This window comes from Pseudophryne corroboree, chromosome 2 (assembly GCF_028390025.1).
Source record: "Pseudophryne corroboree isolate aPseCor3 chromosome 2, aPseCor3.hap2, whole genome shotgun sequence".
NCBI classification, from domain to species: domain Eukaryota; kingdom Metazoa; phylum Chordata; class Amphibia; order Anura; family Myobatrachidae; genus Pseudophryne; species Pseudophryne corroboree.
In genome coordinates this window covers 877,959,494-877,974,384 of record NC_086445.1, presented here as the reverse complement: position 1 = coordinate 877,974,384, position 14,891 = coordinate 877,959,494, and the positions used below count along the sequence as shown (strand labels likewise).

Sequence of the window (14,891 nt, the reverse complement as noted above, 5' to 3'; positions counted from 1 at the left end):
ATAATCGGGATCTGATGAACAATACATTGGCTCAAAGTGTGTGTGATTCACAATAGAATTAACTGTATCTATCAATTTAGGGTGAGCGTTAGAAATTTCTAAGAACAGTGGGGGTAATTCAGAGTTGATCGCAGCAGGAAATTTTTTAGCAGTTGGGCAAAACCATGTGCACTGCAGGGGAGGCAGATATAACATGTGCAGAGAGAGATAGATTTGGGTGTGGTGAATTCAATCTGAAATCTAAATTGCAGTGTAAAAATAAAGCAGCCAGTATTTACCCTGCACAGAAACAAAATAACTCACCCAAATCTAACTCTCTCTGCACATGTTATATCTGCCCCCCCTGCAGTGCACATGGTTTTGCTCAACTGCCAAAAAATTTCCTGCTGCGATCATCTTGGAAATACCCCCAGTGACAGGTTATCAGATTTTTCTTACTGGCTGAAAATATACAATTACATCAAACGATATAAAACAGACTATTCAAAATACTAATCAAATCACATCTTATTACGACAGTTTCTTCATGCAAATAGGTGTATTTTAGGGGAGAAAATAAATAATTTCAGGAATAGGAGATTGCGATGAGTATTTGCATGAAGACACTGAGAGAAGCAAAATAAAAAGGCTGTTCAAATGCATGGCTGTAGGGGAGATCTCAGGAGCTGAGGAATTCCACGGTTAACACCCAGGAGAATCCTGTGATGCTGCTCAGTGTGAACACTGCAAGAATCTGTGTGTCATCAACCCAGCATCTGAGTTGGTTCGTCCTGAGAGGACGATTCCACTTGAGAAGCCTTTAGCAGAGGCTGGGGCAGGGCAGCAGCAGTCTGCAGCAAATCTACCAAAGAGCTATAGCTTCGCATAGGATCCTACACCACCCAAATCTCCATCCAGCTCTTGTCTTACACACTAACATCTCCTATTTTTTTTACAAGAGAAAAAAAAAAGGTTTAGTACTTTACAAGAGCTTCTGCTGTCATTGCCTCCATGGGATTTTAGCAGCTCTGAAAGAGAAGTTTACCACTTTTTTTTTGTGTTTGTTGTTTTTTTTAACACTGCAATAGGCAGTCTTTTGTAGAAGACTATCGCTGTCATGGCTATAAACACAGATGCCCAGTATGAGAAGGCACTGGGGGGATCAGGTAACCCTTTACCTGCAGATGCTCATGAGACTGAGAAACTCCTGACTTCTGGCTCTGAGGCAAAGGAAGAGAATGGGATGAAGAAGTCTTTCTCAGTGACCATGTCCAGCGAGAAGTCCATAGGGGACTTGGACCAGAACGGCCACAGCATGCCCTACAAGTCAGTGTCTGCAGGACAGCTGGAGTCTGCCCCCCTCTCACCTTCCAGGGTCAGCCTTGCCAGGGCTTCCTCTACAGCCACTACCACCGCCCAGGAGCAGGGCAGGCCCACCGATTATCTGGTCCTTGCCATCTTCTCCTGCTTCTGCCCAGTCTGGCCAGTCAATATAGTCGCATTGGTCTTCTCCATCATGGTGAGTATTGTCCGAGCTGGGAATTGCTGCCGTTTTCACAGTGTAGAGTTTTATACTGAGCTCCGAGCTCTCAGGGAATCCTTTGTGTGATACAATGTTTCCAAACGTAAACCTTAGAATTGGCAGAAAAGTATAATCCCACTGTAAACTAATGCCCTGCCTAGCATGGGGAAATACAGTAATTGCATTGCTCATAGAACCAGAACACTTAATAGTTTAATATTGTAATATCGTGTGTGTGTATATGTGTATATATATATATATATATATATATATATATTTATTCTATGTGTGCATGTGTATATAATATGTGCAGTGCATGTACTGTAGTATGTGATTTAATATATGTTGTTAATCTGTTGACATTCTCATACAGTTTATAGTCGTGCTTTACTGGTAAAGGTTGGGTTTGGCAGTATGCCTCCTTTGCCTCCTTTGCTTTGCTTGGGAGCATGTGCTGCTTACTGGACCATATTACAAATGCTACCTCTTAATGGGATATGGCAAGATGCAGACTCCTCCCTGCTGGCTTCCCGCATCCAATATCATTTTGACCATCTCAGCAGTTGAATATTGAACCTGTCCTATAAATCAGCCTGAGAAACAGGGAGGGAGAGTCCTTGACAAGCATGAAGAGAGATTTATGTGCCATTGTTAGCAGGTTTTCATCATTTAACCCACACTCATGTCACATGTGTAAGAACTTCCCTATTGTTTAGTGAAATGTCAGCATTACACAGCCACACATAATATCATATAGCTATGGTCATTTCAGCTGCCCTTATCCCAGAATTACTGTAGAGTGATGACTGTGTCAGCTGTTTGGAATACACCTTCGGGAATACAGGATACAGATACTGTAACAAAGATGTCTATCACACTAATGAAAATAATACAGGAGGGCGCATAGAAAAATACAGATAATGCTTGTGTGTGCAAGACTCAGAACCGTATATACAGTAGTTGCACATATTACTCTTCTGGTTACGAGTGCGTTAGGAACATGTTTGTAATATTAGATAAATTGCTTAATAATGAAAAAAATATTGAAGTTTTTTTTATAGAATTCGTATAAATGATAAAATATATTATAAAATAATGCTGAGGTATTACATTATTTCTTTCATTTTGCAGATATATTGTTATTATATTGACCAGTCTTTTGTCTAGCAATTGAAAGAGTTCCCTCTCTTGTGTAGATGGCAATAACCCCACTTGTAAAGAAATTGCCTTTTATGTAATGTACAGTTTGTAACATACATTGAGAGGTCACATGAATTGACTGTTTAACCAATATAGAGGTACAGTCTAGAGCCTGCAGAAAAAGGCCCTTTAATGCCCTCATAAAACACCGCTATTGATTCTCAGATAGAGGTGGATCAATACACAGCTCTGGGATTTACATCAACCCTGCAGCCTTGGTTGGGCTGCATTTTCACTTCCATTCATCTGTATTCTAGCTGTGTAGGAAAAACACACACATATATATATTAGCACATCCATATAATGTCCCAACCCCAAATATCAAGCAGTGAAAGTAATCTATCACTTATAGTGACAGCTGCTGCAGTATCTCCATTTCTCACTCCCTCCTCTCTCTCTCTCTCTCTCTCTCTCTCTCTCTCTCTCTCTCTCTCTCCCTCTATTACTTTCTCACACTATTATCTTTCACTCTCTCCGGTTTCTCTCTCTCTCTCTCTCTCTCTCTCTCTCTCTCTCTCTCTCTTCATCCCTCCCTTTCACTCTCTCCTCTCTAGAGAGAGAGACAAGAAGAGAGAGATAGGTTTGTTGATTAGATTACACTACTATAGTAGCATTCTGTATATCAGGAGCTATCCATGGTTCTACTTGGTATAATATGTTTTCTTATTGAATACTACGGTAACCTTGATATAATTTATGATTGGCTACTGACTAGGCTGGTTGCCGTTCATTGCACCCACTTCATACTTGAAATCATTTTGAATTAATCAAAATAAAAACCCAGCACTACTGAATGCACTGTCACACTAGTCTGCACATACTGGGGAAACATTACAAGGAGCTGCAATTGTTTATGCTGCTGCCTGTCATCCGCCCATATTGCCCAGCATAAAAGTGGAATACAGTATGTGTCAGTAATTAGAAATATATTTACTACACAGTACCTTGCACAGAAAAAAGCTAACTTTATATATATTAACGAGCAGCTTATTCACAAGAACCCACATCAAGGGTTCTGTTTACTGATGACGTTGTTTATCAATTAGCATACTTCCAGATTGTTATTCAGGAGCTTGATGTCACTAGTAGTACATAGCTAAGCAGGAATGTGCCACTTGGGTTAGACTCCGTAAAAGGAGAATTCTGGAGTACTAAGAGGATCAAATGTTTAGACTCAGCTGTCAATATAGGATAGGAAAATATTCTATATATCACAGTAAGGATTTGCAGCATATAGTGAAGGCAGTATACAATTTGCATTCACAAATAACGCCATTAAATAATGACAAGACCTATATGCATTCTCTCTATATAAATAGCTACTATCATTCACATTTATCTGTACAATATTTTTTAAGAGCCTGCCATGATTTAAGTTATTTGAGAAAGATTTTTAATCATGAGGTGGGTATTTTCCTATGTAAGTCAATAACAGCATTGACTGGCATAGCGGCCAGCCTACCCAAGCCTATAATTAATTATAGGACAATAACTTACAGTGAGATAGCTACCAATATGAAACACTGTATCATGTATATGTAAAGATATTGTGAATGTCATTTTGTTATTGAATCCACTTATATTTATGCTATTTCTTGTTGACACTGTGGTTAGCTGCTGTAAAGTTCTTGATTTGCTGAATTTGTAAACTGTTTCTTTTTACATAAACTTTTAGGATGAGCAATAAAGAGATTTTAGTGAATGCCATCAGTTTCCCACCCTGTACTTGCTGCAATCACCATAACCACCAAATCATTAGTTAGTATCATAACTTAATCTTTATTCAGCATCATGCACTACTGGTATGAGGCTACACACACAGGTAGTGTTATCTGATTTCAAAGCATCATTAACTTTCTGAAATTCTTTGTCATTTCTGTCAGTCTGTTGCCTCATTCTCCTAAGATTGTGCTCTTTGAAGCACAAAATTAGCATTTATGCATTGGGGCTCAGTAAGGTGCATTACTGCCAAGATACTTACATCAGAAGGTATAACACTTTAACTGACACACACACACACACACACACACACACACACACACACACACACACACACACACACACCCCTTGACACATATAGTATCACACAATGTTTTTTTTTTTCTGCTGATATGTATAGTTTAGTGCTATTTTTAAAGATGTTGTACTATTGAAATGAATGGGATTTGCCTAGTTGGTGTCACATGAGCAGGTTTTCTATGTTAACAGCTGTGGGACCAGCAGTAAAGAAAAGAAAAGGAAAAAAAAAAAAAAAAGAGCTTCCTTGATATTTGTTCTAAACAATTGACTATAAATTGTAACTTTTTTCCTGCCAACAAGAACAAAAACTTTAAGACCTGCTTCACCTAGCTGTTTTTCTGCTGAGTGAAAAGGTCTGATATGACACCACCCTAAGTCATGTTTTAAATCAAGGGTGGTGTCACTTGAGCATTTTCATAGCTGGCACTATTATAGCTAAAAAAGTGCTATTTTTCTTTTTTTTTTTTTAGCTCAGTCACTCTCATGATGGCAGGCTAAAGTAAAAGGCGAACACTTCTCTACTGTCACACAAGAGTATTTAGGCTCTGATGCAGCTGCATGCAATGTTTTCTGGTCTCCCTGTTATGCATTATTTGCAGAACCGTGACAGCATTACCTTTAATAAGATGTGTTAGAACATCTAATTATCAACAGATTATTCAATATTTGTATTATAATAATATTATTCAATATTGGTATTCAATATTATTGAAAATTAAAAGTGACGTGGTGCAAACATGAAGTAAGATTGTTATAAAGAAACATGGTTTAATTCTAATCTGATTGTTACGCACCCACTATCAGGTGTGTCCTTACACAGTACTAAGAGCACACAAATCTTGGTCATGTATCACCTAATTATTGAAAACACCTCTAAAATATTGATTACAAGAAATGTTGATATAGCACAGATAAAAGTCACTCTAGGACTTAGACATTAAAGCAATGCAACGTAATGAAAGTAGAGTGTAAGTACAACAATGACCTTATGTTGTGATTTCATATAACATGCAGCATACATTGTTTAAGACAGAAATATATATATTTTTTAAACTATATTTAATTACCCAGAATAGGCAAGGATTCAAACGTATCAGCTGTCTCTTATTATTCCACATCTAATCGTACTGTGATAATAAGCATCTTATGTAGCAAATATAAAGTGTATAAAGTGAGTGAAACATTGACGTACATTTGTATTGAGCATAGACAATTTTGTTAATTTCTAGTCTTTGAGTGATGTTCTATTGGGGATTCTTGTTAAATTAAGCTTTAAAAGATGTGTTTGAGGACTGGGCTCTGTTACTTCCAAACAAGCTTTTCCAGGACTGTTGAATAGGACCCACCCTTTCTGTCCTCATTTTCTGTAGTGATAAGGTCATCTATATGTTTATGTAATGCAGAATCATATTGAGAAGTGTGGATAACCATTTCAGCATAAATTACTCATGACAGCACAGAACTGTGGTTTTCAATGCCTGTCCATTACTGCCTTAGTGTTGCTGCAGATGCATCTAAGTCAATCTGAGAAAGCTACTGACTCATCTGTGTTCAAGTAGGAATATCCCCAATATTCTCTGAGGACCCATTTGTACTTGTGTACTCCTTCCATGGTATGTCTATTGGCTCTAAGTACAGTTTAAAGTCAATCTACATGGGATTTATAACCTCTTTCTATATGGAATATAATCTAACCTCATGAATTAAGCATTGTATATATGCCCATGATGATGAATAGTTGATGCAGGGGCAATACTGTGTAATACACAGGAACACTGACTGGCTTTAGAGAAGAGGGGAGGCAAGGCAGGGGCTGTCATTAGTTGGAAAGCCAGCTTGTGTTCTTTGCAAATTAATGCAGTAGAAAAGTGCTGCTGTGTGCTGGCAGCATTTCCCTACGTCTACAAGTAACTGGCAACAAACAGTACGTTGAGATTTACAAGTCAGCTTATTTCCATGTTCCACATCTAATTGTTATTTTGTCCATGGCCAAGAACCTGTCAATACAGTCTCCGCAAATTTGCTTATACAGATTAATTCAAGATTCAATTTATTTTGGTGTACTGGATTGCTGGATTGATATGGGATCACTGAATCTGAGTGATTTCCATATATGTACCCCAATACATAATTTTGGCCTTCTCAAAATAAAGTGTTTGATATTCATTTGCTAGAGGAAACTATTTTTCTGTAACTTGATACAGTCAGTATAATCAGGGCCAGATTAACAATGGGGACAACAACACCAGGTCATTTGATAAAGTGTGGTAAAAAAAAAGCAAGTAAAACACTTTTTGGGGCAAAAAAAAACCCTTTCAGACACCCTACTTTTCTGACGGTATTAAAAAATTGGAAACTCGCTGGACCAAGTGTATAGCCCTCAAGAGAGACATAGGGTGGGATGTAATGCAGCCCGGGTTCGGCAGTCGTATGGGATGTCAGCCGAACTCTGACTTTTTTTAAAGGGGCAATCACTTACAAGTCAAAACCATGCCTTGTAAGTGATTACTCCTTTAACACAAGTGTGGCCTGTAAAAAAAGAGTTTGGCCTGTAGCCCGCATGGCTGCTGAACTCGGATGGTATTACATTCGGCCAATTGTCTCTCTTGAGGGCGATACACTTGGTCCAGCGAGTTTCCAATTTTTTAATACCAACAGGAAAGTAGGGTGTCTGAAAGCCTGCAAAATACTCATTGACGGTGGTGATGACTTCCTCATTCAATGAGAATTTCTTCCCATGAGCCAGATTTTCAAATTAGGAAACACTAAGAAGTCCCATGTGGCCAAATCTGAAGAATAGGTTGGTGGAAGAGCACTTTTTTGTGCGACGATATTGGCTCTTTATTTTTCAGATCTTCTTTCAAATGGCCCAATAATGCTGCGTAGTACTCTCCTGTTATTGTCTTACCCTTTTTGCAAGTAGTCAATTAGGATAATTTCTTGGGAATACCTAAAAACACTGGCCATCACCTTTGCACAAAACAGTCTTCGCCTTCTTCAGCGCACTTTCACCAGGCATTGTCTACTGTTTTGACTGTTTCTGCCACTCAGGCATGTAGAGGTGGATCCAAGTTTCATCCACAGTCACAAATCGCTGACAAAATCACAGAAAAAGTCCATTCACATTGCCAAACACTTTTGCGTGTGTTTTTGATTGAGTCAGCAATCGCGGCACTCATTGTGCACACAGCTTTTTCATGTATCATTTTTCATGAGCAATGTTATGCTTTCATTCAGTTGAGATGCCTACAACATCAGAAATGTCAACAAGTTCGTCCATGTTTAAATTCATTTATCCAGAAAAAGACGGTTGTCAACGCATGAACAGAGTCCCCATGAACTTTTTATAACTCTGCTTTGATCTGCACTGTTGCTGTCCACTCCTTTAGATAAAAAGTATTTTATCACTGCATAGAATTCATTTTTGTAAATTTTTGTGGCAACTGCTAAACCGCTCACTTCAAACAACCACAGGAAGTGAACAATGCGTCACTGATGGCTGCAATTTGGCCTTGGGGGGAGGAGATTTAGAAGAGTGGAACTTACCAGGCATCACGTCACCAAAGGGATTGTTGCACCATCTCATAGAAATTTACCACACTTGTCATTTGACCTAGATAGATAGATAAATAGATAGATAGCTAGATAGATAGAAAGGCATGATGATGACCAGCTGCTCACCTGTCCATACAGTTGGCAATTTCCATTTCCTCACAGAATAATGCATTTATTTTTACGTGAGTACACACCCATATGTCACTGGCCTAAATGATGTACCAGCTGGTCGGAGAGTCGGTCGTAAATCTGAGCGGTCACTAAACAGGCAGTTTGGTAAGTGAGGACCATTTGTATTTAGCCACAGGCCCACGTGGCCCTTAATCTGGCCTTGAGTAAATATATATATATATATATATATATATATACATACAAAGAATCCCGGCACTCCTCTTGCAATCTGTTTGAGGTGCTGCGGTGCCCTCCCAGAGATAAATACCTCAGTGAATACGATGGAAAATGAGGGCGGCACTCACGCAGGCTGTTGCAGGTATAGAAAAATCAGTTTTATTGATCCGACATGTTTCGGGGACTAGTCCTCAGGACGGGGCTAGTCCCCGAAACATGTCGGATCAATAAAACTGATTTTTCTATACCTGCAACAGCCTGCGTGAGTGCCGCCCTCATTTTCCATCGTATATATATATATATATCTGTTGACGCTGTCCGTCTGATTATTCATACATACCAAGCCTCGTCAGTGCCGCCTTCCAGGGTGTTTATATATATACATATACAGTCAGGTCCATAAATATTGGGACATCAACACAGTTCTCATATTTTGGGCTCTATAAACCACCAAAATGGATTTGAAATGAAACAAACAAGATGTGCTTTAACTGCAGACATTCTGCTTTAATTTGAGGGTATTTCCATCCAAATCAGGTGAACGGAGTAGGAATTACAACGGTTTCTATATGTGCCTCCTACTTTTTAAGGGACCAAAAGTAATGGGACAATCGACTCAAAAGCTATTTCATGGACAGGACTGGGCTATTCCCTCATTATTTCATCATCAGTTAAGCAGGTAAAAGGTCTGTAGTAGATTCCAGGTGTGACATTTGCATTTGGAATCTGTTGCTGTTGACTCTCAATATGAGATCCAAAGAGCTGCCACTATCAGTGAAGCAAGCCATCATTAGGCTGAAAAATCAAAACAAACCCATCAGAGAGATAGCAAAAACATTAGGTGTGGCCAAATCAACTGTTTGGAACATTCTTAAAAAGAAAGAACACACCAGAGAGCTCAGCAACACCAAAAGACCCAGAAGACCACGGAAAACAACTGTGGAGGATGACAGAAGAATTATTTCCCTGGTGAAGAAAAACCCCTTCACAACAGTTGCCCAGATCAAGAACATCTCCAGGAGGTAGGTGTATATGTGTCAAAGTCAACAATCAAGAGAAGACTTCACAAGAGTGAATATAGAGGGTTCTCCACAAAATGTAAAGCATTGGTGAGCCACAAAAACAGGAAGTCTAGATTAGAGTTTGCCAAACAACATCTAAAAAAGCCTTTACAGTTCTGGAACAACATCCTATGGACAGATGAGACAAAGATCAACTTGTACCAGAGTGATGGGACGAGAAGAGTATGGAGAAGGAAAGGAACTGCTCATGAGCCAAAACATACCACCTCATCAGTGAAGCATGGTGGTGATAGTGTCATGGCATGGGCATGTATGGCTGCCAATGGAACTGGTTCCATTGTATTTATTGATAATGTGACTGCTGACAAAAGCAGCAGGATGAATTCTGAAGTGTTTCGGGCAATATTATCTGCTCATATTCAATCAAATGCTTCAGAACTCATTGGACGGCGCTTCACAGTGCAGATGGACAATGACCCGAAGCATACTGCAAAAGCAATCAGAGAGTTTTTTTAAGGCAAATAAGTGGAATGTTATGCAATGGCCAAGTCAATCACCTGACCTGAATCCGATTGAGCATGTATTTCACTTGATGAAGACAAAACTGAAGGGAAAATGCCCCAAGAACAAGCAGGAACTGAAGACATTTGCAGTAGAGGCCTGGCAGAGCATCACCAGGGATGAAACCCAGCATTTGGTGATGTCTATGAGTTCCAGACTTTAAGCTGTAATTGACTGCAAAGGATTTGCAACAAAGTATTAAAAAGTGAAAGTTTGATTTAGGATTGTTTAGTTTGTCCCATTACTTTCAGTCCCTTAAAAAGTGGGAGACACATATAGAAACCGTTGTAATTCCTGCAACGTTCACCTGATTTGGATGTAAATACCCTCAAATTAAAGCGGAAAGTCTGCAGTTAAAGCACATCTTGTTTGTTTCATTGCAAATCCATTGTGGTGGTGTATAGAGCCCAAAATATGAGAATTGTGTTGATGTTCCAATATTTATGGACCTGACTGTATATATAGTTAATAGCATGTGATAATAAATTACAATGTTGCAAACTTATATAACATGCAAACGCCTCTTTAACAGCAAGTGGAGATCCTGCCAAGCTGTGTTGCACTGTGAATAGCCCGCAGGCCAGTGAAGATGCTTATCTATGTCTCAGATGTACTGTATGCGTAATGTGAACAAACCAGGTGCTTTGCATGCAGCTCTGAATCAGAGTTGTATGCAGCTGGTATCAGCATAGAAATATACTAGTATTTTGTTCCTTTCATTCGCCAGATATGTAAAAAGGCATGAAAATTTGCATATGTGTCCATATGAATGAGATGTAATGGGTGATCGCTTAGATCACTTTCGGGCCAGTTTCTACGTAGACCATTAGGTGGCCATGCGGTTTCACAAAACTGCCTCCTGCTGGACGTTCCCCATCTTAACACTGTCTCTGTATATTGATGCTAATGTAAGTAACCAAAAACACTTTTACTAACAGCTACATTACAGTTACTGATAGTTGGTCTGAACTCGGACTACTCCCACCAGTGTCAGAGATGTTTTCACCTGAGAGGTTGGACACCTCCTGAGTATGTCTGACTTTGGACATGCTTTGTAGAATAGATGCATCTAATTAATCATGCACTGCATTGACACACTGGACACAATTCTGCTGAACAGCTGAAGTCGGCCACATGTGGTGAGATTGAGGATAGCTGCCAGTCTTCATTTTATGGCACAGCTTGCGCTCTAATTGTTCGGCTAACTGATGACACTGCTGCTTGTGTGGCTTTCTCAAGTGCTTTATGCACACATTACACTGCAACACTAAATGGGACATATACTTTACACCTGATTTTAATACAGTTTGGATAATAATTCCATCAGCCAGCAGTATGAAGAAATAACAAAGACACTGTCAAGGGGAAAACTTCCAAATATACATAAACCCCCCTGGAAAGTATGGTTGCCTGTGGAAAATAGGAACAGATGGTAAATTAGCATGTGTAACATACAGAAATTGTAAGTGTGCATGCTTTTATCGATGTCAGTTGTTCTAAATCAGTGGTTCTCAAACTCGTTCCTCAGGACCCCAAGCAGCTCATGGATGGTAACCCAACAGATGCACAGGTGTACACAATACTCACTGACACATTCTTTATTCTTTCACTTGTGATTCTGTGAAGAGACCTGGAAAGTGTGAACTGTTTGAGGACCTGAGGACCAAGTTAAAGAACCTGTGTTCTAAATAAAGGAAATTTGCTGTGCAATTCTACAGCATCAAAGCTGGTAAATATTATAATGTTATACAATGAAAATTGCTGAGTGGTTAATACATGTGGAATATATTAAGGGGCATATATACTAATTATTAACCTGATAATTATACTTTCTTATTGCTGCTCCGAATGAAGCCCATCCCTCCAATATGACAGTGAAGTAGTGAAGTGATCACAATAGTAATCATTTCACTTCTACTATGCGTGGCCAATGCGGGGGGGGTTCCCAGAAAAAAGCCTCTCCCGGACTTTTCTGCGATCTGTAGCCCGTAGGCTACAGCAGCTAACATCATCTGGAGATGGCATTAAGCTGTCAGGGCCAAACTTGTGGGCTCCATAGCAACATTTTGCAGGTGCCCCACCCCACTGGCTCTAGAGAGACTCCTCTGCCTGCAATGGTTGTTCATTTTATGCCCCATAATATCGCCTTAGTTCATTACATGCAATATATAGTGATAGTGCCCTATTTCATTGTATGCCAAATTATAGGGGCCCATTTACAAAGTCTTGGAGAGTGATAAATAGCACAGCGATAAAGTACCAGCCAATCAGCACCTAACTGCCTGTTGTTTGAAAAATGACAGCTAGGAGATGATTGGCTGGTACTTTATCATTGTGCTATTTATCACTCTCCAAAGCTTGATACATATAGGCAATAGCAAGCTAGTTCATTTTATGACCCACAGAAGGACCCTAGTTCACATAATACCACACTGTGCCACCAATTCATATAATGAAACACTGAATTCCCCCAGTTAATAATATGCCACACTGTAGTGTTGTCAGTTCACATTATGCCACACAGAGGTGGGAACCAATCACCTGAGGGGGATATTTACTAATACAGGACATCCATTTTGGGTGGAGATCTACTTATTTCAGGCACACTTTTGCTTTCTTTGACAGTAGTAATGTTGGAGTTCTGTTTTCGCCCCTCAGCTTCACAAAGACTCTAAAAATGGAGACTTATTCGCTGATGCACTGCGGCTTAGGCCTCTAGAGCCATTTTCCTCTTCTTACATATATACATGTATCTGTCCCACCATAAATTTACAAGGGATTTCAGGAGGGTTAGCAAAATGTAAGAATGCCTTTTCATATCTGACCGTCTTTCTATTGGTAAAAGCCACTAAGCGATAAAACAAAAGTTTGGTTTCCACCTCCTATGCTGAAATTAACTACAAAATTTTGCACAGACCATATTACATCCACATGTTAAAATATATCGTAGGAAAAGCTGATAACTCAAACTGCTATAAATGCGGTGCCCATGAAGCAGATATTTATCATTGCCTCTGGTCCTGCAGTAAAGCAGCTGAGGTTTGGAGACATGCCTATCACTATCAGTATATTACTAATACTCTAACTCTACTTATAGATGTACCTCTGTCATATAATTGGGTGTTTACTTTTGAGGAATATTTTTTCCTCAGATTTTCTCTTTTGATATAGCTAAAGGCAATACATTACTTTTTTCTAAAATTGCTGGGAAGCTAAGAAAATAATTCTTTCACAGTGGCTCAAACCAGCAACTCTCACTCTCACATTATTTTTACCTAGGGTTTCACATTTGCTTCATATGGATTGGATAAACACATCTACAAACAAAAAAGGTCTAGTGGATACGTTTTTTTCTGTCTGGTTGCCTTACATATTGACATTGGGGGTCATTCCGAGTTGATCGCACATAGCAACTTTTTGCTGCTCGTGCGATCAACTCGACGCCACCTATTGGGCAGGGCTTTTTTGCATAGCAAGGCTGCGAACGCTTGTGCAGCCCTGCTATGCAGGGCCGGTGCAAGGTTTCTCGGCACTCTAGGCAAAACTTAAGTCTACTCCCCCCCCCCTCCTCATTCACGTTACATTACAATAGTGCCTCTTATTGATGTTACATCACACAGTAGTGCCCCTTATTCACGTTAGATCACACAGTAGTGCCTCTTATTCACATTACACCACAGTAGAGCCCATTTACATTACACAGTCCATTCACGTCCTGCCACACAGTAGTAGTGCCCATTATAACACATTATGTCATACAGTAATGCTACTTATAGATTTTGCCACACAGTAATGCCCCTTATACATTTTGCCACACAATAGTAATGCCCTTACACATTATGCCACATTGGCTCGTGGATGGCTCCAGATTTAAAATGATGGTGTTGTTGTCTCTGACATGGCTGTGTGTACTGGCCAGTGCATCACCTGTAAACAGTTGGCGCGTAAAATAAAAAAAGGGGTCCTGTACTGGAGCAAAAATGCTAATGTATATATATATATATATATATATATATATACATACAACCTTTTTATAATACAGTAAAACTATTTCATGAAAAGTGACTGCCTATTATGTTTCTTTCTTTAGTTATAGTTGCAAATGCTAGTTACACCCCTTCGTGTGTGTGTATGTGTATACATATATGTATATATATATATATATATATATTTATTTATTTGTGTCACGTATCCCTTTTCCTATTTATAGAAATGTTAAAAACATTTTTATATATATGTCTGTTGGGGTGATTAACAGAAAATATATAAGGGGGTCCACAAGATGATACTATATATATATATAAATTATATATGTACATGCTCAAGTTCAGAATCTGGTATTACCATTACATGTCTATGTGGATAGTGAAACCCAGTGTCATAGTGGTCACCCACTGTAGTAGAACCCCTTATACTATCTAGTACTGGTGCCCCTTTCACCTTATAGCACACGGTACGAGCTGAAATTCACATTATAGCACACGTTACGAGCCGAAATTCACATTATAGCACACTGAATGAGCCAAAATTCACATTATAGCACACTAAATGAGCCAAAATTCACATTATAGCACACTGAATGAGCCAAAATTCACATTATAGCACACTGAATGAGCCAAAATTCACATTATAGCACAATTCACATTATAGCACCCTGAATGAGCCGAAATTCACATTATAGCACA

At 39.2% G+C, this 14,891-nt stretch overlaps 1 protein-coding gene across 1 annotated transcript in view; it reads left to right on the top strand.

Moving 5' to 3' along the window:
* The first annotated feature begins 728 nt into the window (after positions 1–728).
* The window catches only part of TRARG1 (trafficking regulator of GLUT4 (SLC2A4) 1), a 97,305-nt gene continuing 83,142 nt past the window's right edge, over positions 729–14,891 (top strand). The window contains exon 1 of the mRNA XM_063955966.1: positions 729–1,498. Within this exon, the coding sequence (XP_063812036.1) occupies positions 1,097–1,498 (402 nt within the window). The 5' untranslated portion in view covers positions 729–1,096. The remainder of the gene's footprint in view (positions 1,499–14,891) is intronic.